The sequence below is a fragment of the Podarcis muralis genome, chromosome 13 (assembly GCF_964188315.1).
Source record: "Podarcis muralis chromosome 13, rPodMur119.hap1.1, whole genome shotgun sequence".
NCBI lineage: Eukaryota > Metazoa > Chordata > Lepidosauria > Squamata > Lacertidae > Podarcis > Podarcis muralis.
In genome coordinates, this window is record NC_135667.1 from 25217341 (window position 1) to 25237568 (window position 20228).

The 20228-nt window shown below is 40.9% G+C and overlaps 2 protein-coding genes across 2 annotated transcripts; both read left to right on the top strand.

Moving 5' to 3' along the window:
• The first annotated feature begins 9139 nt into the window (after positions 1-9139).
• Positions 9140-10069, top strand: LOC144325336 (olfactory receptor 2B6-like). Its single transcript, XM_077918231.1, has one exon. It carries the CDS (start codon positions 9140-9142, stop codon positions 10067-10069), a length of 930 nt encoding a protein of 309 aa, XP_077774357.1.
• A 7310-nt stretch (positions 10070-17379) lies between these two features.
• On the top strand, positions 17380-18358 carry LOC144325337 (olfactory receptor 2D3-like). Its single transcript, XM_077918232.1, has one exon. It carries the CDS (start codon positions 17429-17431, stop codon positions 18356-18358), a length of 930 nt encoding a protein of 309 aa, XP_077774358.1. The 5' UTR covers positions 17380-17428.
• The last annotated feature ends 1870 nt before the right edge of the window (positions 18359-20228 follow it).

The following is a 20228-nucleotide window of genomic DNA, read 5'->3' on the forward strand; positions in this document are numbered from 1 at the left end:
CCGATGGCAGTCAAAAGGCAAATAACCGAAAGAGTTCTTACCATATAATTTATTCATTATTCATAGAGAGAGACAAAGAATGCTGTCTTTACAACAATGGTGTTACTCCAACTGAGCTGCTCCCCCCTCTCTTCCTAGCAACAGCATTTCCCCTTAAGGTGGCTATCAGGGGCTAATTGTCTCTGAGTCCTTCATTCTTCTACTTTCAATGCACATTGAGTTCTGGGAGAAGGGGGGTCAGAAATGCTCTCCAGTGATAATGTGTCAGCTGGCTGCTCTGGTTGTGTCACCCACTTCTCTTCTCCCAACACCCCCCAACTCTTCTGTTCACCTGTCTCTGAGCTGTGACCTTCCTCAAACCACTGCTGTAATTCAATACTGCCTTCCTCTTCTCTGGAAGGTTCAGGGGAGAGCACGTCTCCATCATTCCTCCTCAGTCGAGTCCCTGACACTGCCAATTAGCTTCCGGGTCCAATTTAATGTGCTGCTTTTGACTTACAAAATCTTTAATGGCTCAGGACCGCAATACTTCGTGGACCACCTCTCCCCATATAAACCATCCCAGACTCTGTGTTTTTCATCTGAGGCCCTTCTTCACGTGCCTCCTCCACGTGAAGCCTGGAGGGCGGCAACACAAGAACAGGCCTTTTCTGTAGTGACTCCCTGTTTGTGAAATGCTCGCCCCAGGGATGTTCACCTAGCACCTTCATTATACATTATACATTTTTAGGTGCCAGCCAAAAATGTTCCTCTTCAACCAGGTCTTTGGCTGATAAATATTCTCCAGGGATAATGTTGATGAATAAAGGATGACTGTCACAAAACCCTGAGAGAAAGGTGAGACGATCATAAATAGCCAGGTGTCCACCACCACCAAAGGCCTGTCTTCTCTCTGTTATGGTCACTGTGGCAGCAGGAATGTAACAAATACATTGTCAGTTCAATAAGACTGCAAACCTAGTCCCACTTACCTGGGAATAAACCCTGTTGATTCTAACCAAACATTCTTCTGACTAGACAAATTTAGGATTGTGTTTTTATTCTAATATGAGGCTGTTTCTGGATAATTTGATAAAAACCCAGTTTTACTTCCAATTATTGATTTTATATGGTTGTTTTATTTTACTTTTTCCTCATCTATCCCCAGTCACAGCCAAAGCCGGCTGAGATCATGCATGTTAATCATCAGGTACGTTTATTAAAAGATTATTCTGTGCTATTTCAAGGCATGCCAATTAATTTTCACAATTGATCAGAATAGTTGCTGCTTTTTCTTTGGAAATAGGGTGGATTTCTCTTGGGTAGGAAATCCTCAAAAGCCTCCTTCATATTTGTGCCTATATAAGCAACAGTTGCTTCACTGAAATTAATAAAATCTTCTAGGTTGAAATCCTTCTAGGTTGAAAAACCACACAGGCAACAAAAGCAGACTTTTCTGTACAACCCAATGAAATGGTTTCATTGGACCATATGTAGTTTATTCATAGTGATAATATATCAGTCATTTTTTTTAATAGAACATTAGATAGAAAATGGCACCATCAAGAATGGCAGAATCTTCAAGTAGGTGATACTGAGGGAGAAGAGATGAATCAGCAGCCACAGTGATGTTATTATTTTGGATTTAGTCTTCAGGAAGTGGAGAGCTTCAACCACCCTCACTACTGTGATATTTGCCTTCATCAAATTCTATTTCGTTCCTTGAAATTCCTCAGATGTTTCTTCAGATTTGCTTCAAAACATTGTGTTGTATGACTATGGTGACAACACAATTCAAGATCTTATCAAGGGTTCTATCAGTGAAGGTGAAGGGTTCTTCAGCTTGATTTCTAACTGGATGCCCAAGAAAGTTGAAAGGCAGGTGACATCTGCCGCAAATCTGTACTAACAACCTCCTGTATTGTTTCTTGTGGTTCTTGCACTGAGATATGAGGAACAATCCAGACAAAGTTCTGCTATTTTGCTGGAACATAATTTGCTTCCTTTCACTGTCTCGCAGAGCAGAAACTTCACAAACCATTTCAAAAATTAGTGCCAGTGCTAGAGCTTTGGAACCAGAGAGCATAGATGTGCTAGCAATGGTCTGTGTACGCAGTTTTCTAAGATGAATGATCTAATGGAGAATGTTTCATGGCTATTACAACTGGAGATCATACTGAAAATTATATTGGATCAGGGTTCCCAAGGTAAGATAGATTTGTATACTTAAAGTTATGCTTTAAGAAAAAGTCCTTTCAAACTTCTGCTCATTATGTTCAAAGGATAAAGTGTAGGGATTGCACGAGTTCCATATTTGCAACAGCCAGTTATTTCTCAATAATAATAATAATAATAATAATTTATTATTTATACCCCGCCCATCTGGCTGGGCCTCCCCAGCCACTCTGGGCGGCTTCCATAAAAACCAAAAATACAATAAAATATCACATGTTAAAAACTTCCCTGAACAGGGCTGCCTTAAGATGTCTCTTGAATGTCAGGTAGTTATTTATCACTTTGACATCTGCTGGAAGGGCGTTCCACAGGGTGGGCGCCACTACCGAGAAGGCCCTCTGCCTGGTTCTCTGTAGCTTTGCTTCTCGCAATGAGGGAACCGCCAGAAGGCCCTCGGCGCTGGACCTCAGCGTCCGGGCAGAATGATGGGGGTGGAGACGCTCCTTCAGGTATACTGGACCGAGGCCGTTTAGGGCTTTAAAGGTCAGCACCAACACTTTGAATTGTGCTCGGAAACGTACTGGGAGCCAATGCAAGTCTTTCAAGACCGGTGTTATATGGTCTCGGCGGCCGCTCCCAGTCACCAGTCTAGCTGCCGCATTCTGGATTAGTTGTAGTTTCTGAGTCACCTTCAAAGGTAGCCCCACGTAGAGTGCATTGCAGTAGTCCAAGCGGGAGATAACCAGAGCATGCACCACTCTGGCGAGACAGTCCGCAGGCAGATAGGGTCTCAGCCTACGTACCAGATGGAGCTGGTAAACAGCTGCCCTGGACACGGATTTGACCTGTGCCTCCATAGACAGCTGTGAGTCCAAAATGACTCCCAGGCTGCGCACCTGGTCCTTCAGGGGCACAGTTACCCCATTCAGGACCAGGGAATCCTCCACACCTGCCCGCTTCCTGTCCCCCAAAAACAGTACTTCTGTCTTGTCAGGATTCAACCTGAATCTGTTAGCCGCCATCCATCCTCCAACCGCCTCCAGACACTCACACAGGACCTTCACCGCCTTCACTGGTTCTGATTTAAAAGAGAGGTAGAGCTGGGTATCATCCGCATACTGATGAACACCCAGCCCAAACCTCCTGATGATCTCTCCCAGCGGCTGCATGTAAATGTTAAAAAGCATGGGGGAGAGGACAGAACCCTGAGGCACCCCACAAGTGAGAGCCCAGGGGTCTGAACACTCATCCCCCACCACCACTTTCTGAACACGGCCCAGGAGGAAGGAGCGGAACCACTGTATAACAGTGCCCCCAGCTCCCAGCCCCTCAAGACGGTCCAGAAGGATGCTATGGTCGATGGTATCAAACGCCGCTGAGAGATCCAGCAGAACTAGGAAACAGCTCTCACCTTTGTCCCTAGCCCGCCGGAGATCATCAACCAGTGCGACCAAGGCAGTTTCAGTCCCATGATGAGGCCTGAATCCCGACTGGAAGGGATCCAAATGGTCCGCTTCTTCCAGGCGTGCCTGGAGTTGTTCGGCAACCGCTCGCTCAATCACCTTGCCCAGGAATGGAAGATTTGAGACTGGGCGATAGTTGGCCATCGTGGCCGCATCTAAAGATGGTTTTTTAAGAAGCGGTTTAATAACCGCCTCTTTCAGCGGGTCTGGGAAGGCTCCCTCACGGAGGGAAGCATTCACCACCCCACGAAGCCCATTGCCCAGTCCTTCCCGGCTAGCTTTTATAAGCCAGGATGGGCAAGGATCCAGGAGACAGGTGGTTGGTTTCACTCGTCCAAGCAGCCTGTCCACATCCTCGGAGGTAACAGATTGGAATTGATCCCACTCAACTTGACTAGACAGAACTCTAGCACTCTCCCGCCCCGGCCCTGCTCCCACGGTGGAGTCTACTTCTTCCCGAATCTGAGCGATTTTATCTGCAAAAAACTTTGCAAAATCATTGCAGGAGAACATGTGGCCCGTACTGGGCCCCGATGTTGCAGGTGGTTCCGCTAAATTGTGAACCACCTGAAATAGTCTGTCTTACTCCTCTAACCATAAAAATGTTCGCCACACAAGTCATATTCATAGCCTTCTTGCTAGTATTTGGTGATAAGGACCCATATGGATTTGAAAATATCAGTTGGATTCACAGCAATCTACATAGATCACCTTCCATATTAGTACTTTAGAGATAAGAGCTGATTATGGTATGCTAGGATTTCTTCTTAAAAAGGATTTCTTCTTCTTTGTTAACCAACTGACTGACAAACATATCTACATGCCTCTAGCTACCATCCCAAACATACCAAACAGTCCATTGTATATAGCCAGGCACTACGTTACAGCCGTATCTGTTCCAATTCTACAGACAGAGACTCTCACCTAAGAGATCTACAGCAAACCTTTTTAGAACTAAAATACCCAGCAGATGAAGTTAGACAACAGTTCAACAGAGCCAGACTGATAACCAGAGAGAACTTGCTGCAAGACAGACCCAAAAAAGAAAATAACAGAACACCTCTAGTCATCACATACAGCTCCCAAGTTAAAACAGTACAACGCATCATCAGAGATCTACAACCTCTCCTGGACAATGACAGTTCTCTTTCTCAAGCTCTGGGAGGAAGACCTTTCATTGCCTACTGACAGCCACTCAATCTTAAACAACTCCTAACCCACAATAATACTACAACCAGACTTAACACGGACACTGGCACCAGAGCCTGCAATAAACCCAGATGCCAACTTTGCTGCCACATACACCCAGACAACACCATTACTGGCCCCAACAACATCACACATACCATCTCGGGACTATTTAATTGCTCATCGTCTAACATTGTGTATGCCATCAAATGCCAACAGTGTCCTTCAGCTCTCTATATTGGACAAACAGGCCAAACCTTACGCCAAAGAATAAACGGACGTAAATCTGACATCAAGAATCACAAGACAGAGAAACCAGTAGGAGAACACTTCAATCTCCCAGGACATTCTATACAAGATCTCAAAGTAGCTGTTTTACTACAAAGGAATTTCAGAAATAGACTGGAAAGAGAAGCTGCTGAATTGCAACTCATTACCAAACTTAAAACCATGGAGAGACCTGGTCTGAACAAAGACATTGGATTCTTATCTCATTATACATGACAAAGCCATTTTTCACCTTCTCACCCCTTGCTTTTTCCTGTAAGACCTATTGCAGTCATTAAGAGTCGTCAACAGGCTCATCACAGCTATCTGCCAATCACCCATTCCCACCACCCTTCTGAGTAATACCCCTCCCAACCTTCTCACTATATAGAAGGATCTGGCAACTTCTGTTTCAGTGTATCTGAAGAAGTGTGCATGCACACGAAAGCTCATACCAAGAACTAACTTAGTTGGTCTTTAAGGTGCTACTGGAAGGAATTTTTTTTGTTTTGACTATGGCAGACAGAGATAGATAGATAGATAGATAGATAGATAGATAGAGATAGATAGATAGATGATATAGATAGATGATAGATGATATAGATAGATGATAGATGATAGATGATAGATGATAGATGATAGATAGATAGATAGACAGACAGAGATAGATGATAGATAGATAGATAGATGATAGATGATAGATGATATAGATAGATGATAGATGATAGATGATAGATAGATAGATAGATAGATAGATGATAGACAGATAGATGATAGATAGATAGATAGATAGATGATAGATAGATAGATAGATATAGATAGATATAGATAGATATAGATAGATATAGATAGATGATAGATAGATAGATAGATAGATAGATAGATAGATAGATAGATAGATAGATAGATATAGATAGATGATAGATAGATGATAGATAGATAGATAGATAGATAGATAGATAGATGATAGATCGATATAGATAGGTGATAGATAGATCTAACACACATTCACAGATTATAGACCTACACACATTGAGTCTATTGTGGATTAAAGTAATCACAACTTCTGAAAAGTACCAGCTGGCTTCTGACCTTTTTTCTTATGTCAATATGTACCATTACTTGTTGACAAAATTGACTGAAATGTTGTGAAATGCCAGTCACATTAAATTGTGTATTCTATGTTACTGTGCAAAAACCTGACATGAAATACTTGCTATGAATATAAACTCCACATATTTCTTGTACAGTCCTCCTATTCAATGTGTGTGTGTGTGTGTGTGTGCATGCATGTGTATCCCCTAAGTGGGTTAGATTTCCTATGTAAACTGTCAGTGCTGTCTGCTACAGTTCCTGAGTCATAGCAACAGATTCAATAGTTACACTAAGTATTTGGAAAGCAAAGGGGTCTAGACTTCCCTCCTCGTTCTTTGAGCCACTCTCCTGTTGAATCTATAGGCCATAGCATGTCATATAGGATTTTGGTTGTTGTTGTTAATGAAAGTGATAGGAAAATGTCCTGAGGAGTGTAGGAGATGCGATTTGTGCAAACAAATCAGAATGGATGTTCAACAGATAGCAGAAGTCACCTCCAATAGATAGCATCTCCAAGAAGCTTTGTGAAAATCACAATACTATTTAATAAATTGGTTGCATGGAAGAACTAACACTTGACCTAGAAATCATTGTCAAGATAGCCAGATCACAAAGTCCTGCACAGCATGGGGCTTCTTCACCCAGCCTAGTGCTGCTCTCTTTCCCACTTTCTGGTTCTTGAGGGCAGATTCTACTTTGCATACCCTGAAAACAAACCCTTGAAATAAACTCAACTTAATTGAATCTCTGTGCTGATTATCCTTAGGGAATGGAAAAGTTAACAAGGTTGGAACTGAAGGGAGTTGTGTTGTTTCAAATGCTTCAGGGAAATGAGGAGTTTGTGGTAAGTCAGATATGGATTTATATTTCAATCAAATGTACCCTTGTGAATAGTATTTTGATGCCTGTGAAGATGCTAGATGGTCCAGTCATCCACCAACTTCCTATTTTCTGCTCCAGTTTTCACACACACACTCACCAAACTTTTTAAAAGCCAGAGATTCCTGGGGAATATACAGTTGTTTCTTCCAATTCTGCTCTACATTTTAAACAATCTATCTCATTTGAAACAGATTGCAGCTGGAATGTGTTTCGTGTAAAAAGCAGGTAAATTATTAGCAACGGGTTTAGGATGTTAGAACTATTGTTGGCAAGGGAAAAGGTAGGCATGAAAGAACATTCCCTGGGCAAGTACTTTTTGGTGACAGAATCCCAGCTGGACTAAAAATCATAAAATATGCAGCAAAGTAAAGCACATATATATAGGCTATAAAATCTTTTAAAAATATCATTCTAAATTCCTTCCAAGGTTCCCCTCTTCCCCACAATAAAAAGACTGCACGTTTGGTAAGTTAAAAATGATTTACTCATAAACTCTCCAAAGGAGATATTCATGTGCTTTTCCATACAGCATTCAGAAAGAATTGCACAGGCAGTAAAACTTGGCTTAGTTACAGTGGTGAAAGTTCCTATATTATTGGTTTTGGAACTCAATAGTGGTCTGTAAGAGCTATGAGGTTTGTGTTGCAGCAACCAGCTCAGATATCGTCTTGATTAACTTGTCTGTCCCAAGGTGAGCTAAGATGGACATGACAGTTTACTCCATGGTTTTAACCTCTTTATGCATGAATTGGACTTTTTTAAAAAACATAATTTTATTAATCTAGATTTTCAAGATAGCCTACAAAAGAGAACCATAAAACAAATAAAACAAATAAAAACAGATTAAAACTAGACTTAAGAATTTCAGTTATATGAGGCTCATTATAATGCATAAACATCAGCTTCCCTTCTATACCTGTGTAATGTGTGAAGCAGTAGGTTGGTTATCACATTGTGAGTAATGGGAAAGGGTTATTAGCAAGAACCACATTTCCAGTGCGTATCTTATGCCAGTGTGGTGTAGTGGTTAAGAGCGGTAGTCTCTTAATCTGGGGAACCGGGTTCGCGTCTCTGCTCCTCCACATGCATCTGCTGGGTGACCTTGGGCTAGTCACACTTCTTTGAAGTCTCTCAGCCCCACTCACCTCACAGAGTGTTTGTTGTGGGGGAGGAAGGGAAAGGAGAATGTTAGCCGCTTTGAGACTCCTTAAAGGGAGTGAAAGGCGGGATATCAAATCCGAACTCTTCTTCTTCTACTTAGAAAAGGATGCTGTGATTACTAAGGTCTACGATAGATTTCTAAAAAGCAAGTCATGCCAATTTTCCCTTAAACATCTGGAAATTAAGAAAGCAAGATTGCCAACAAATGTGAAGAAATTATCCAAAAAATGGGGAGGGGGGAGAGAGAGATGTGAAAACTCACGAATCAATGTCAGTAAAAAGAATACTTATTCATTTTAAAGCTATGACTCTTACTGTTAAAACAAATAGAATTTTAAAGGCAAATCTGTTGATTACATAGTTAGAAAAGGTTAAGTTCAGTTGTTTGATATTATGCACATATGGGTATTTGCATATTAATAAATTATATGTTCTAAATTACTACATTGAACAATATATGTTAAAGACAATAGATATTACCAGAAGTGTAATACAATGTGTGAATTATTGCAGAGGTATGAAAAAGGTGGATGTTTGAATAAAGCAAGGGTGTAGAAGTAATGAAAGGGTGGGAAGTAGCTGTTTTAAACAATGGCAAAAGTTTGAATAAAGTTGATGTGGGGGGATCCAGAGAGGAAAGTGGCACAGTTTTAAATGACATAAGAAGTTTGATTGATGGTGAGGTGAACAAACACTGGGTGTGTGTTTTGTTTTAAAAAGCAGTTTTGACAAGGAGAAATAACACAGATGATTAGAACACACAAGTTGATTCCAAAAAGAGAAAAATTGTATGGGCAGTGAACAATACCACATCATATTGAAGCTTAGTGGCATCAACATGTTCAAGTGATTCCTTAGTGATATGGAATTTCAATCAGGACACCAGTTATAGATACACTTATCATTGCAGGTGGAGTCTTTCGGGTGATATGTGGATTCAGAATGAGACCTCCGTGAATGAATTCATTCTTCTTGGCTTCACCAGTCATCCAACATTGCAACGTATCCTATTGACACTGTGCCTAGTCATATATCTCATCACTTTATTTGGCAACAGCCTCATCATCTTCTTGATCTGGGTTGACTCCCGCCTCCATACAGGAATGTACTTTTTCATTGCTAACCTTTCTTTCTTAGATATATTCGGCACACAGGTCACTTACCCCCAGATGCTATTCCATATGGCTTCCAGAACCAATAATATCTCTTTCAACAGATGCATGGCCCAGCTCCTCCTGACTCTGTTCTGTGGAATGGCTGAGTGCTTCATCTTGGCTCTCATGGCATATGATCGCTATGTGGCCATATGTCAACCACTGCGGTACCCAACCATCATGAGGATGCAAGTGTGTATCCCGATGGCAGGAGCCTGTTGGCTAGTAGGCTTCTTCAATGCTGCAGCACTGACAGTTATCACCCTAAGTTTCCCCTTCTGTGGACCCAACGAAATCAACCATTTCTTTTGTGAGGAGCCTGCTGTGTTGCAGCTGGTTTGCATGGACACCTACATAGTAAAAGTCCTCATATTTACCCTGAGTGTCCTTGTGCTCATGTTGCCTTTCACTTTTATAGTGATCTCCTACATCTACATTGCCAGGGTGGTGTTCAGCATAAAGTCAGCAAGGGGACGGCAACGAGCATTTTCCACTTGTGCTACTCACCTCACTGTTGTCACAATGTTCTACACCACCATCGGCTTCACTTACTTGCAGCCCCGGTCTGAACAAGCTGCAGACCAGGAGAAGACAGCTTCTGTTTTCTATGCTTTTTTCTCCCCAATGGTGAACCCTGTCATTTACAGCCTGAGGAACAAGGATGTTAAAGGAGCCTTGTTCAAATTGATGGGGAAAGTAAGCTGAGTCTCACCTTTAGAAAGGGGTTCCTGTCTTTAAAAATCAGGAAAGAAATGGTTGTATGGAAGAGGTGGATGAATTTGGGTATATTAATGTTAGACTAGCCGATAAATGAAGACGGTGAATTTTATACATATTCCATTTTAAGAGACAAAGACAGATTACCTACAAATGCTCAATGGTGGTATCTCCAGATAAAACACTTGCTAATCACCATGTAAGGACCAGCAGTTTTTTCAGCCTCAGAGACCCCATAGATATTGAAGCAACTGATTCATTCTTAAACAACAACAACAACAACAACAACAACAACAACAACAACAAAACAGCCAGTAACGTATATAAATCTTTGTTATTAGCAAACTATTTGATATACAGGTATTGTGGTAGGAATTGAATAAAGAATTAGAGATCTGGAAAGCACAGTTTGGCAGTATCTACCTCTTACATATCCAAGGAAGTTAGTCTGTTCCACATACTTTATATGCACAGCAGAAGAAACCAGTATAGCCAAGGGGGGGAAAAGCTGCAATGGGCTTCTCACAGTGTTGATTTAAACCCAAACCTCACTATCAGAAAACCTCTTTGTTCAGCATTCATCCTGATTTGTTTGTGGGGAGATTGGATTATGTCTGTTATCTACTGATAGTTCATTCTGATTACTTTACAAGGCAGATAGATGGTATTGCATGGGCAAATGTTAGCCTACACTTCCCAGGGCATTTTCCCATCACTTTTCTTATTTGAAAAAGCCCAACTCTGGGGGACAAATGGAACCTTTCACTCTCTCACTTTTGTCTTTGCACCTGACCTTGAACCCAAACCATGAAATGATCCACAAGAAATTTTGTTGTGAAAAGAGTGACATCACAAAAGACAAAGAACATCATTTGCTTAATGGGGTTGCTACAGGTATATCAATTGTATATTTATTTATATATTTTATATGATACTAATGTTTACCTAATTACTTACTTACTTACTTACTTACTTACTTACAATAAATGTAGCCCATGCCCATCTTTGCTTCTCACACTTTTGTCTGATTCACACATAGAGTGAGATGTTTAGAGAGGCTACCCTGCTGTCCTAAGGGGATACATCTTATATCAGCTGTTTCAATGATATCCAGAATGATGTATTTTTTAAAAAAATCATTTGATCAGCACATGACATTTAAACAAATCCTCCTCCAGCATACGGAAAAGTGTGTATTTAAAATTTGTTGGGCAGAAGCATTATCCCTATTGCATCTCTAACAGTTGGATACCTTAGATAGCCCCCTTTAAAACAAACGTAATTAGGTCTAGTATATTCTAAGTATTTTTTGTTGTTGTATGAGCCTCAATTTAAGGTCCAGAGACACCCCTGTTAGAGCAGTTAAAACAGTTTCCCATTGTGTAGTCAAAATTGAGATCTCTAATTCTTTCTTCCAACCCTCCCTCAGTACCTGCATATCAGATTGGTTTTGGCCTCGGTCCTGTATACCTGAAGGAGCGTCTCCACCCCCATCGTTCAGCCCGGACACTGAGATCCAGCGCCGAGGGCCTTCTGGCGGTTCCCTCATTGCGAGAAGTGAGGCTACAGGGAACCAGACAGAGGGCCTTCTCGGTAGTGGTGCCCGCCCTGTGGAACGCCCTCCCATCAGATGTCAAAGAGATAAATAATTACTGTATTTTTTGCTCTATAAGACACACCAGACGACAAGACGCACCTAGTTTTTGGAGGAGGAAAAAAAGAAAAAAAATATTCTGAATCTCAGAAGCCAGAAAAGCAAGAGGGATCACTGCGCAGTGGAAGCAGCAATCCCTCTTGCTGTTCTGGCTTCTGGGATAGCTGCGCAGCCTGCACTCGCTCCATAAGACGCACACACATTTCCCCTTACTTTTTAGGAGGGAAAAAGTGAGTCTTATAGAGCAAAAAATACGGCACCTCACATTCAGAAGACATCTTAAGGCAGCCCTGTTCAGGGAAGTTTTTAATATGTAATGCTGTACTGTTTTTAACACTGATTGGGAGCCGCCCAGAGTGGCTGGGGAAACTCAGCCAGATGGGCGGGGTATAAATAAATTATTATTATTATTATTATTATTATTATTATTATTATTATTATTATTATTTTCTTATAACAAAGATTTATATATGTTGTTGGATGTTTTTGGGTTTTTTTTGGCAGGAGGTTGCATGTAAGAATTAGTCAACTGCTTCAATATCTCTGGGGTCTCTGAGGCTGTAAAAGCTGCTGGTCCGTAGATGGTGGTTACCAAGTGTTTTACCTGGAGATAACTGCCGTTGAGCATTTGTAGGCAATCTGTATTTGTCTCTTAAATTGGAATATGTATAAAATTCATTCTCTCCGTTTATCAGCTGGTCTAATGTTAATATACCCAAATTCATCCACCTCTTCCAAATGACCATTTCTTTCCTGATTTTTAAAGATGGGTTTCCCCACAAAGTCCTTTTGTCGTGTGGAAAAATGTCAAATTTATATTTTTGGGACATATGGTGCCATATTGTTCGAACTGATGTTATTGTTTCAATAACATCTTGAGTATGCTACATAGGAATATTCCAAAGCAGCCCAATTTAGACAGTTGTTGTCAGTTATGGGTCTCCAGAATTGTGTACCTGATGCTAAATATGCTTTGTGATACAATTCTAAGCCTGGGATCCGAAATCCTTCTCCTTTAATTTAAACATATGTTTTTTTCATTGTCCTATATTGAAATATTTGTGGCAGAAGGTAACTGAAACTATCAATAGAACTGTATGGAACAACTTATATTTACAGAGCAAAATATCCCCTTGAATTATATACACAGCACATGAAACCTTACAAAAGGACAATACGAGTGGACTCCCCGTGCTCTTACCACAGCAAAAAGACTGATCCTGATGAATTGGGGCAGGGGGGCGGGGATGCGGCTCTCTTCTACAATTGGATTGAAGGCTTATAAACTTGCAGCATATGAACAACTTGCATACAAACACAGATTTGCCATGGACAAATTCAATATTTGGAACCATTCTTATAAATACTGTAATAGGTTAAGATCTGGTGAAGTACAATAAAGCGTGTTCTCCTTATGGAGAGCACGTGTTACAGTGGGGTCTAACAGGCCACCCCTCTGTTGCTGGGTGGGATAATTTAGATGGCCATTGGCAGTGACTGGCCTGTTTGGGTTATTGGGGAAATTTTGATGTTGCCAATTTATGGGATAGACCAAAGGCTTTATACACAGGGCACGCAGCATTGAGCTTTCTCTTTCGCTGCGTGCACCGGATCACCCGCCCACCCTAATTTAGGGCTATTGTGTTTGACCTTGCTATGCCTGTCATGGGGTCGTCTGCTGTTGGGGGAGGGGCCTGGTAGGAATTTTGTCCATTTGGCTGATTGGCTGGTGCCATTTGGTTTTTGCCTACTGCATAGAAAATCGTCACAACTTGTAAGGTTGCAGTTAGGCATTGGTTAAAAATTGGTTGATGGAGGGGTAGGGATTGGCTGTGCCTGTGCCTCCAATACTGCTGCTGCAAGGGAATTCCGTTAAAGGAATCCAGGGGCTTGCCATGCTTTCATCCACATCCCTGGTGTGGGGCTTGGGCCATGCAAGCCCCTGGGAGCATGTAGGGAGAGATGAGGGTCTGGTGCCCGGCTCCATTTTCTTCCCAATATTGTTTTCCCTTACTGGCTTTTGCTGGAATCCGGAAGTCGGTTCTGTCCCTGGGCGGGGACTGATAGTCATAACCAATGCCTAAGCAACCACTCACATTTAGGCATTTTAATAAAGTTGTGGCCAAAATTATGCCAAAAATCTTAAAGAAAAATTCTGTGTGAATTGTGATTTATTTGGGGGTGGCTTGGGGACCTTGACATGCAACAACCATGTAAAGTATACAGTTTGGGGTTCCCCCTCCCTCCTTTATTTTCCCTTCTACACAGGTTCTGTTTCTTTTCTCTCTCTTTTATTTACGTCTCACTATGTTTAATGCACATATAATTATGTACTTTTTGAACTTTCAATAAAGATGTTTTTTTAAAAAATGCTGATACAATAAAACCAACAAATATCAGGTAGGGTCCACTCACATCTACTGCCCTAGAGAAATGGTGACACTTGCATGACCTCCAAACAACTGTGTCACTGCTGCTTACCTGAAAGTAGAGCAGCCAGGAGAAGGCAGCATCAAGGCCACACACACCCCTTTTCATATTGCAAAGTAGCACCTCTCTTGCAATTTTGGTGTGTACTCTTTTGGACAAGGGGGTGTTACAGGAAACTGCAGGTAGTAATCAATTTATTTATGTTAATTGAAATCAAGATTCCAGCCTTTGATTTTTTTTTATTTGATTTATTTTAAGAGGACTCAGCTAAAATAATAATCAAGTGCTGAACAATGAAAACCACAATCCAATGCAAGTTTACTTAGAAGTAAGACACACTGGTTTTAATAGAATCTTCTCCATAGTAAGTGTGCCCAGGACTGCAGCCTTACCCTCCTCAACCAACCCCCTGCCCCCACAATGCAGGCCTCCCTTAACCAGCCTGCTGCTGTTCTCTTTCCCAGTTTCTGGCTCTTGGGGACATATTCTCTTTGGCAAACTCTGAGAATAAACCCAGGAAATAGCTCAAGTTAACTGTGTCTCTGTGCCATTGTCTTTAGGGAATGAAAAAGTTAACAAGTTCAGAACTGAAGGGGTTTGTGTTGTCTCAAATGCTTCAGGGAAAGGATTTTTGCAAGTTCCAATATGGATGTATATTTTAATCAACTGTACCCCTATAAAGAGCATTTTGATGCCTTTGAAGGCATCCATAACCATCCTATTTTCAGCTTCAGTTCTCTTTCTCTCACACCCACTGACTCAGACCTCTAACTTTTAAGAAAAAGAGATCCCTGGACTATGTACAATCATTGCAATTTATACGATCATTGCCAATTATTCTGTACCATTTTGGAAAAGATTTGCCTCACCTGAAACCAATAGCAACTGGAATGGGTTTCATGTAACCAGCAAGTAAATGATTAATAATAGTTTTATGAGGTTAAAGCATTTGTTTCTTTTCCATAACTATGTACATGTGTAAAGCAATAGGTGTGGTATTACTTTGTGTGTCATGGAGTATGCTTAGCAATAATCATATTTCTTGTGCGTATCTTGTGCAGGGCTGAAGAGAAGACTTTTAAGTAATAATAATAATAATTTCTATTATTTATACCCCTCCCATCTGGCTGTGTTTCTCCAGCTACTCTGGGCAACTTACAGCATTTATGAAACATAGTAAAACATCAAACATTAAAAACTTCCTGATACAGGACTGCCTTCAGATGTCTTCTAAAAGTTATGTAGTTCTTTATGTCCCTGACATCTGAAGGGAGGGTGTTCCACAGGGAGTAAATATATTAAATGTTGTAGGCTTTATACTTTACAGAAGCAATCCTCAACAATGTCCTTCAGATACTTTTTAACATACCATATTTTTCTGTGTATAAGACTAGGTTTTCCCCCCTTAAAAATAATGTCCAAAATTAGGGGGCATCTTATACATGGATAGTGTCTTCCCCCATTTTCTTAAATCTGAGTCTCCCAAAATAGGGGGCGTCTTATACATGGGGGCAACTTATAGATGGAAAAATACAGTAATTTCCACCATCTCTGACCATGATAACTGGTGCATATAAGGAAGAGCCATAGCTCAGCATGCAGAATCTCCCTAAGAGTTACCTGTTGCATACAGTGAGAAAGATGTAGTGAAACAAAATTATATAATCTGCAAATGTGCTTGCACATTATCCCTCATAATTTGATTTATATCTTGAAGTTCAATTTGTGGATTTAAAAGGTTATTGGAGGCATCTTTAGATACAATGAATATACATGTATTGCAAGGTAGTTTTAAAAACACAAAACTATTGCTTATAGCTTGTAAATCAACAAACGAGTGAGTTCTGAATCAACTCAAATGCAATAGAATATTTGCAGGCAATCTAAAAAGGTGATGCTTTGTGAAATTACTAGGTCAGTGCATGCATCAAAGTGGTACTTCTTTTAGTCGATATAAGAGCCAAATATAATTGTGGATGCATTTTGTTGAAGCAACAGTTTTTAATAGGGCAATCCCATGCCTGGGATTCATTTCTGAATATATTCCTATTGAGTTGAATGAGGATTACTGTTAGGCGAGAGTGTGTGGAATTGTACTGTAAGAGGCAATGTAAAATATTGTATGCAATATGCATTCCTCATTTCAAATCTCTGTTGGGGTAAGAATTCAGAGGGTAGCTTTTGGCAAGCTGTTATTTTTTTAAACTTCAGCCACTTGCCAGATCTTTTCTTTGGAATGGTTTGATAGCACTTGCCTGCCTTGCATAGTCATCTGCACAAGGGATGAGATTGCTTAGAAATGTACCAATGATTTAACCATTTAAAAAACATGTTTAAAATGTTAAATAATATATTTTTCCTTTAAACATTTGTAAATTAAGAAAATAAGATTGCAAACAGATGTGAATTTTTTTCCATGAAGGGGTGGATATGAAAATTCATAAATCAGTAAGTCAGTAAAAAATACCTATTCATTTAAGAGCAATTGCTTCTAATAATTAACAACATAAAATTCTGATTCTATGCATTTAATGTAGAAAAAAGGAATCACAAATTAATTGTACTGCCATATATATATTTTTACATTTTGTTGCCATTGCTATTGCCTCAGAAAAAGCTGTGTCAGAAGGATATGACACTGTGACACACTTATTATGTAAATCCTTCAAAATATGCACATGGTACTAGAGTCTTCATTAGTATACACAAATTGATCAATCCTCTAAATTTCTGCACTGAACACTATAATGTTGAATGTTACCGGATCAGAAGTAAACTGTGGAAAGCTACCACAAAATATTTGAAGACTCCATATATTTTATCTCTCTGACTTGAGGGAGGTGAGGTAAAGAAAACGGTAGATGTTTGAATAAAGCAAGGGTGAAGGAATAATGAAAGGGGCAAAAGGAGCTGTTTTTAACAGTGACAAATGTTTGAGTAAAGTGGCAGTGGAGGGACCCAGAGAGGAAAGTGGCACAATTTTAAACAACAGCAGAGGTTTCATTAATTGTGAGATGAAGGAACACTGGGTGTGTGTTTTGTTTTTAAAAAACAGTTTTAACAAGGAGAAATAGCAGAGACACACGAGCTGACTCCAAATAGAGCAGAAAAAGAGAAAAATCGTATGTGCAGTGAACAATACAACATCATATTAAAGCTAGGTGGCATCAACATGTTTGAGTGATTGCTTAATGATATGGCATTTCAATCAGGACACCAGTTATAGATACACTTATCATTGCAGGTGGAGTCTTTTGGGTGATATGTGGATTCAGAATGAGACCTCCGTGAAGGAATTCATTCTTCTTGGCTTCACCAGTCATCCAACATTGCAACGTATCCTATTGACACTGTGCCTAGTCATATATCTCATCACTTTATTTGGCAACAGCCTCATCATCTTCTTGATCTGGGTTGACTCCCGCCTTCATACAGGCATGTACTTTTTCATTGCTAACCTTTCTTTCTTAGACATATTCGGCACACAAATCATCTTCCCCCAGATGCTGTTCCATATGGCCTCCAGAACCAATAATATTTCTTTCAACAGATGCATGGCTCAGCTCATCCTGATGCTGTTCTGTGGGATGACTGAGTGCTTCATCCTGGCTCTCATGGCATATGATCGCTATGTGGCCATATGTCAACCACTGCGGTACCCAACCATCATGAGGATGCAAGTGTGTATCCAGATGGCAGGAGCCTGTTGGTTAGGAGGCTTCTTCAATGCTGCAGCACTGACAGTTATCACCATAAATTTTCCCTTCTGTGGACCCAACCAAATCAACCATTTCTTTTGTGAGGAGCCTGCTGTGTTGCAGCTGGCTTGCATGGACACCTACATAGTAAAAGTCCTCATCTTTGCCCTGAGTGTCATTGTGCTCATGTTGCCTTTCACTTTTATAGTGATCTCCTACATCCACATTGCCAGGGTGGTGTTCAGCATAAACTCAGCTAGGGGACGGCAACGAGCTTTCTCCACTTGTGCTACCCACCTCACTGTTGTGACATTGTTCTACACCACCATCAGCTTCACTTACTTGCAGCCTCAGTCTGAACACGCTATGGAACAGGAGAAGAAAGCTTCCATTTTCTATATTCTTTTCTCCCCGATGCTGAACCCTGTCATTTACAGCCTGAGGAACAAGGATGTTAAAGGGGCTTTGCTTAAAGTCATGGGGAAAGTCAACTGAATCTCACCTTTGGAAGGGCTGTGTGTGTGTGCATTTGGTGTCTAAAGCCACTTCATTGACACCATTGAATCCATTGCTAATAAATGTCACAGAAGGACATTGCAGCAACTGTTGGGACCAAGTAGTGTTTGGTGTTGGAGTAACAAATAGATCTTTAAAGGTAGCATTTTTATGTGGTACCCAAATCTGTCTTTCCTGATACTCTAACCATTATATACTGGCAGCCCTATATGATGACATTTTATATGTGTGATGTTTTACTGTGGCTTTGTAATTTGTTGGGGCAATTCAGGACTCAGCTAGACTGGTAAAGAAAAGGTGATTCATATGTGTTGTATATGTGATATAACATTGTATAAAGGTCTAAACCACTGAGCCTCTTGGGCTTGTCGATCAGAAGGTAGGTAGTTCGAATCCCTGCGACGGAGTCAGCTCCCGTTGCTCTGTCCCAGCTTCTGCCAACCTAGCAGTTCGAAAGCATGTCAGTGCAAGTAGATAAATAGGTACTGCTGTGGTGGGAAGGTAAACAGCATTTCAGTTCACTCTGGTTTCTGTCACAGTGTTCCGTTGCACCAGAAGTGGTTTAGTCAGGCTGGCCACATGACTCGGAAAGCTGTCTGTGGACAAACGCCGGCTCCCTCAGCTTAAACTGAGATCAACGCTGCAACCCCACAGTCACCTTTGACTGGACTTAACCATCCAGGGGTTCTTTATCTTTACCTATAATGTGGAGTCCCATTTTTCTCTGTTTTCCCTCTTTAAATTTACAACACTTTAAACTGAAATGCATCTTTGATGTGATCCAGCCCCAGTCAGTGAGGTGGCTGCTGCTGCTGCTGATTTGAATTTCTTATTGGATGAACATATCCATAATACAATCCAGTAGTAGTAAAGCACTTGTACCGTTCCAATGGGGCTTGTGTCAGAGGCTTTCGGGAGGATTGTTCCCGAAAGCTGGAAGTGGATTTAATGGAGGTTTATACAAATTCAGGGAGCACAAATGTCTACTAGTAGCAAGGGTTTTGTTTTACCCCCACTGATGGAGGCAGTATATCCCTGAATACCAGTTGTTGTGGGGAGAGTGCTATTGTAGTCAGGCCCACTTTGGGGCTTTCCAAAGGCATTTTGTTGGTCACTGTAAGAACAAGTTGCTGGACAAGATTAGCCATTAGTAGACTATTCTTATGGTGATATGTTAAGTGTACATGTGTGGGGAGTTGTGTTCCAAAGTGATGCCTTGAAGTGTTTCTTAACAACAACAACAACAACAACAGCAACAACAAAATAAGAGTGCTGCTGGATTGGATCAAAGACCCACCTAGCCAGCATCCTGCTCCCATAGTGGCCAGCCAGATGTCCTTGGGGGGCCTTCAAGAAGAAACTGAGTGCAACAGTACTCTCCCCATCTGCAACTTTGTGTTTCAATGCAATGTTTCTTAGGATCCAATGGGGGACGGGGAAGTAAAATTAAGAATAAAAACTCCCCGCACCTCATGCATAACACCTTTTTATGTCTACATCTTCCCTGACTTGTTCAAGGCCACCTCACACTATTTGCGACAATTGCACACACAACAGTGTGTTCCTGCAGTCAACTCCAAAGAAAAGAAATGTGTATCTAAGCACACTCACACAGGTTGGAAGCCCTGTTTGGTGGCAACGCCATGTCACATGCCAAGGAATGTGTTCTTCCAACACTTAGGTCACTTCCAGACAGCCTCAGTACTTGGCGATCATGCTGATTTCACAGCATATGGCATTTAAAACAATGCTTCTTCAACATAAGGAAAAATACATATTTAAAACATGTTGAGGAAATTACAATGCCACCACAAAACCAATCTCAAGTGTTGTTATTGTGAAGGGATAT

Bases quoted from the DNA above. Each gene is read 5' to 3' on its own strand.
- LOC144325336 (XM_077918231.1), top strand. From the start codon at position 9,140: ATGTGGATTCAGAATGAGACCTCCGTGAATGAATTCATTCTTCTTGGC.
- LOC144325337 (XM_077918232.1), top strand. From the start codon at position 17,429: ATGTGGATTCAGAATGAGACCTCCGTGAAGGAATTCATTCTTCTTGGC.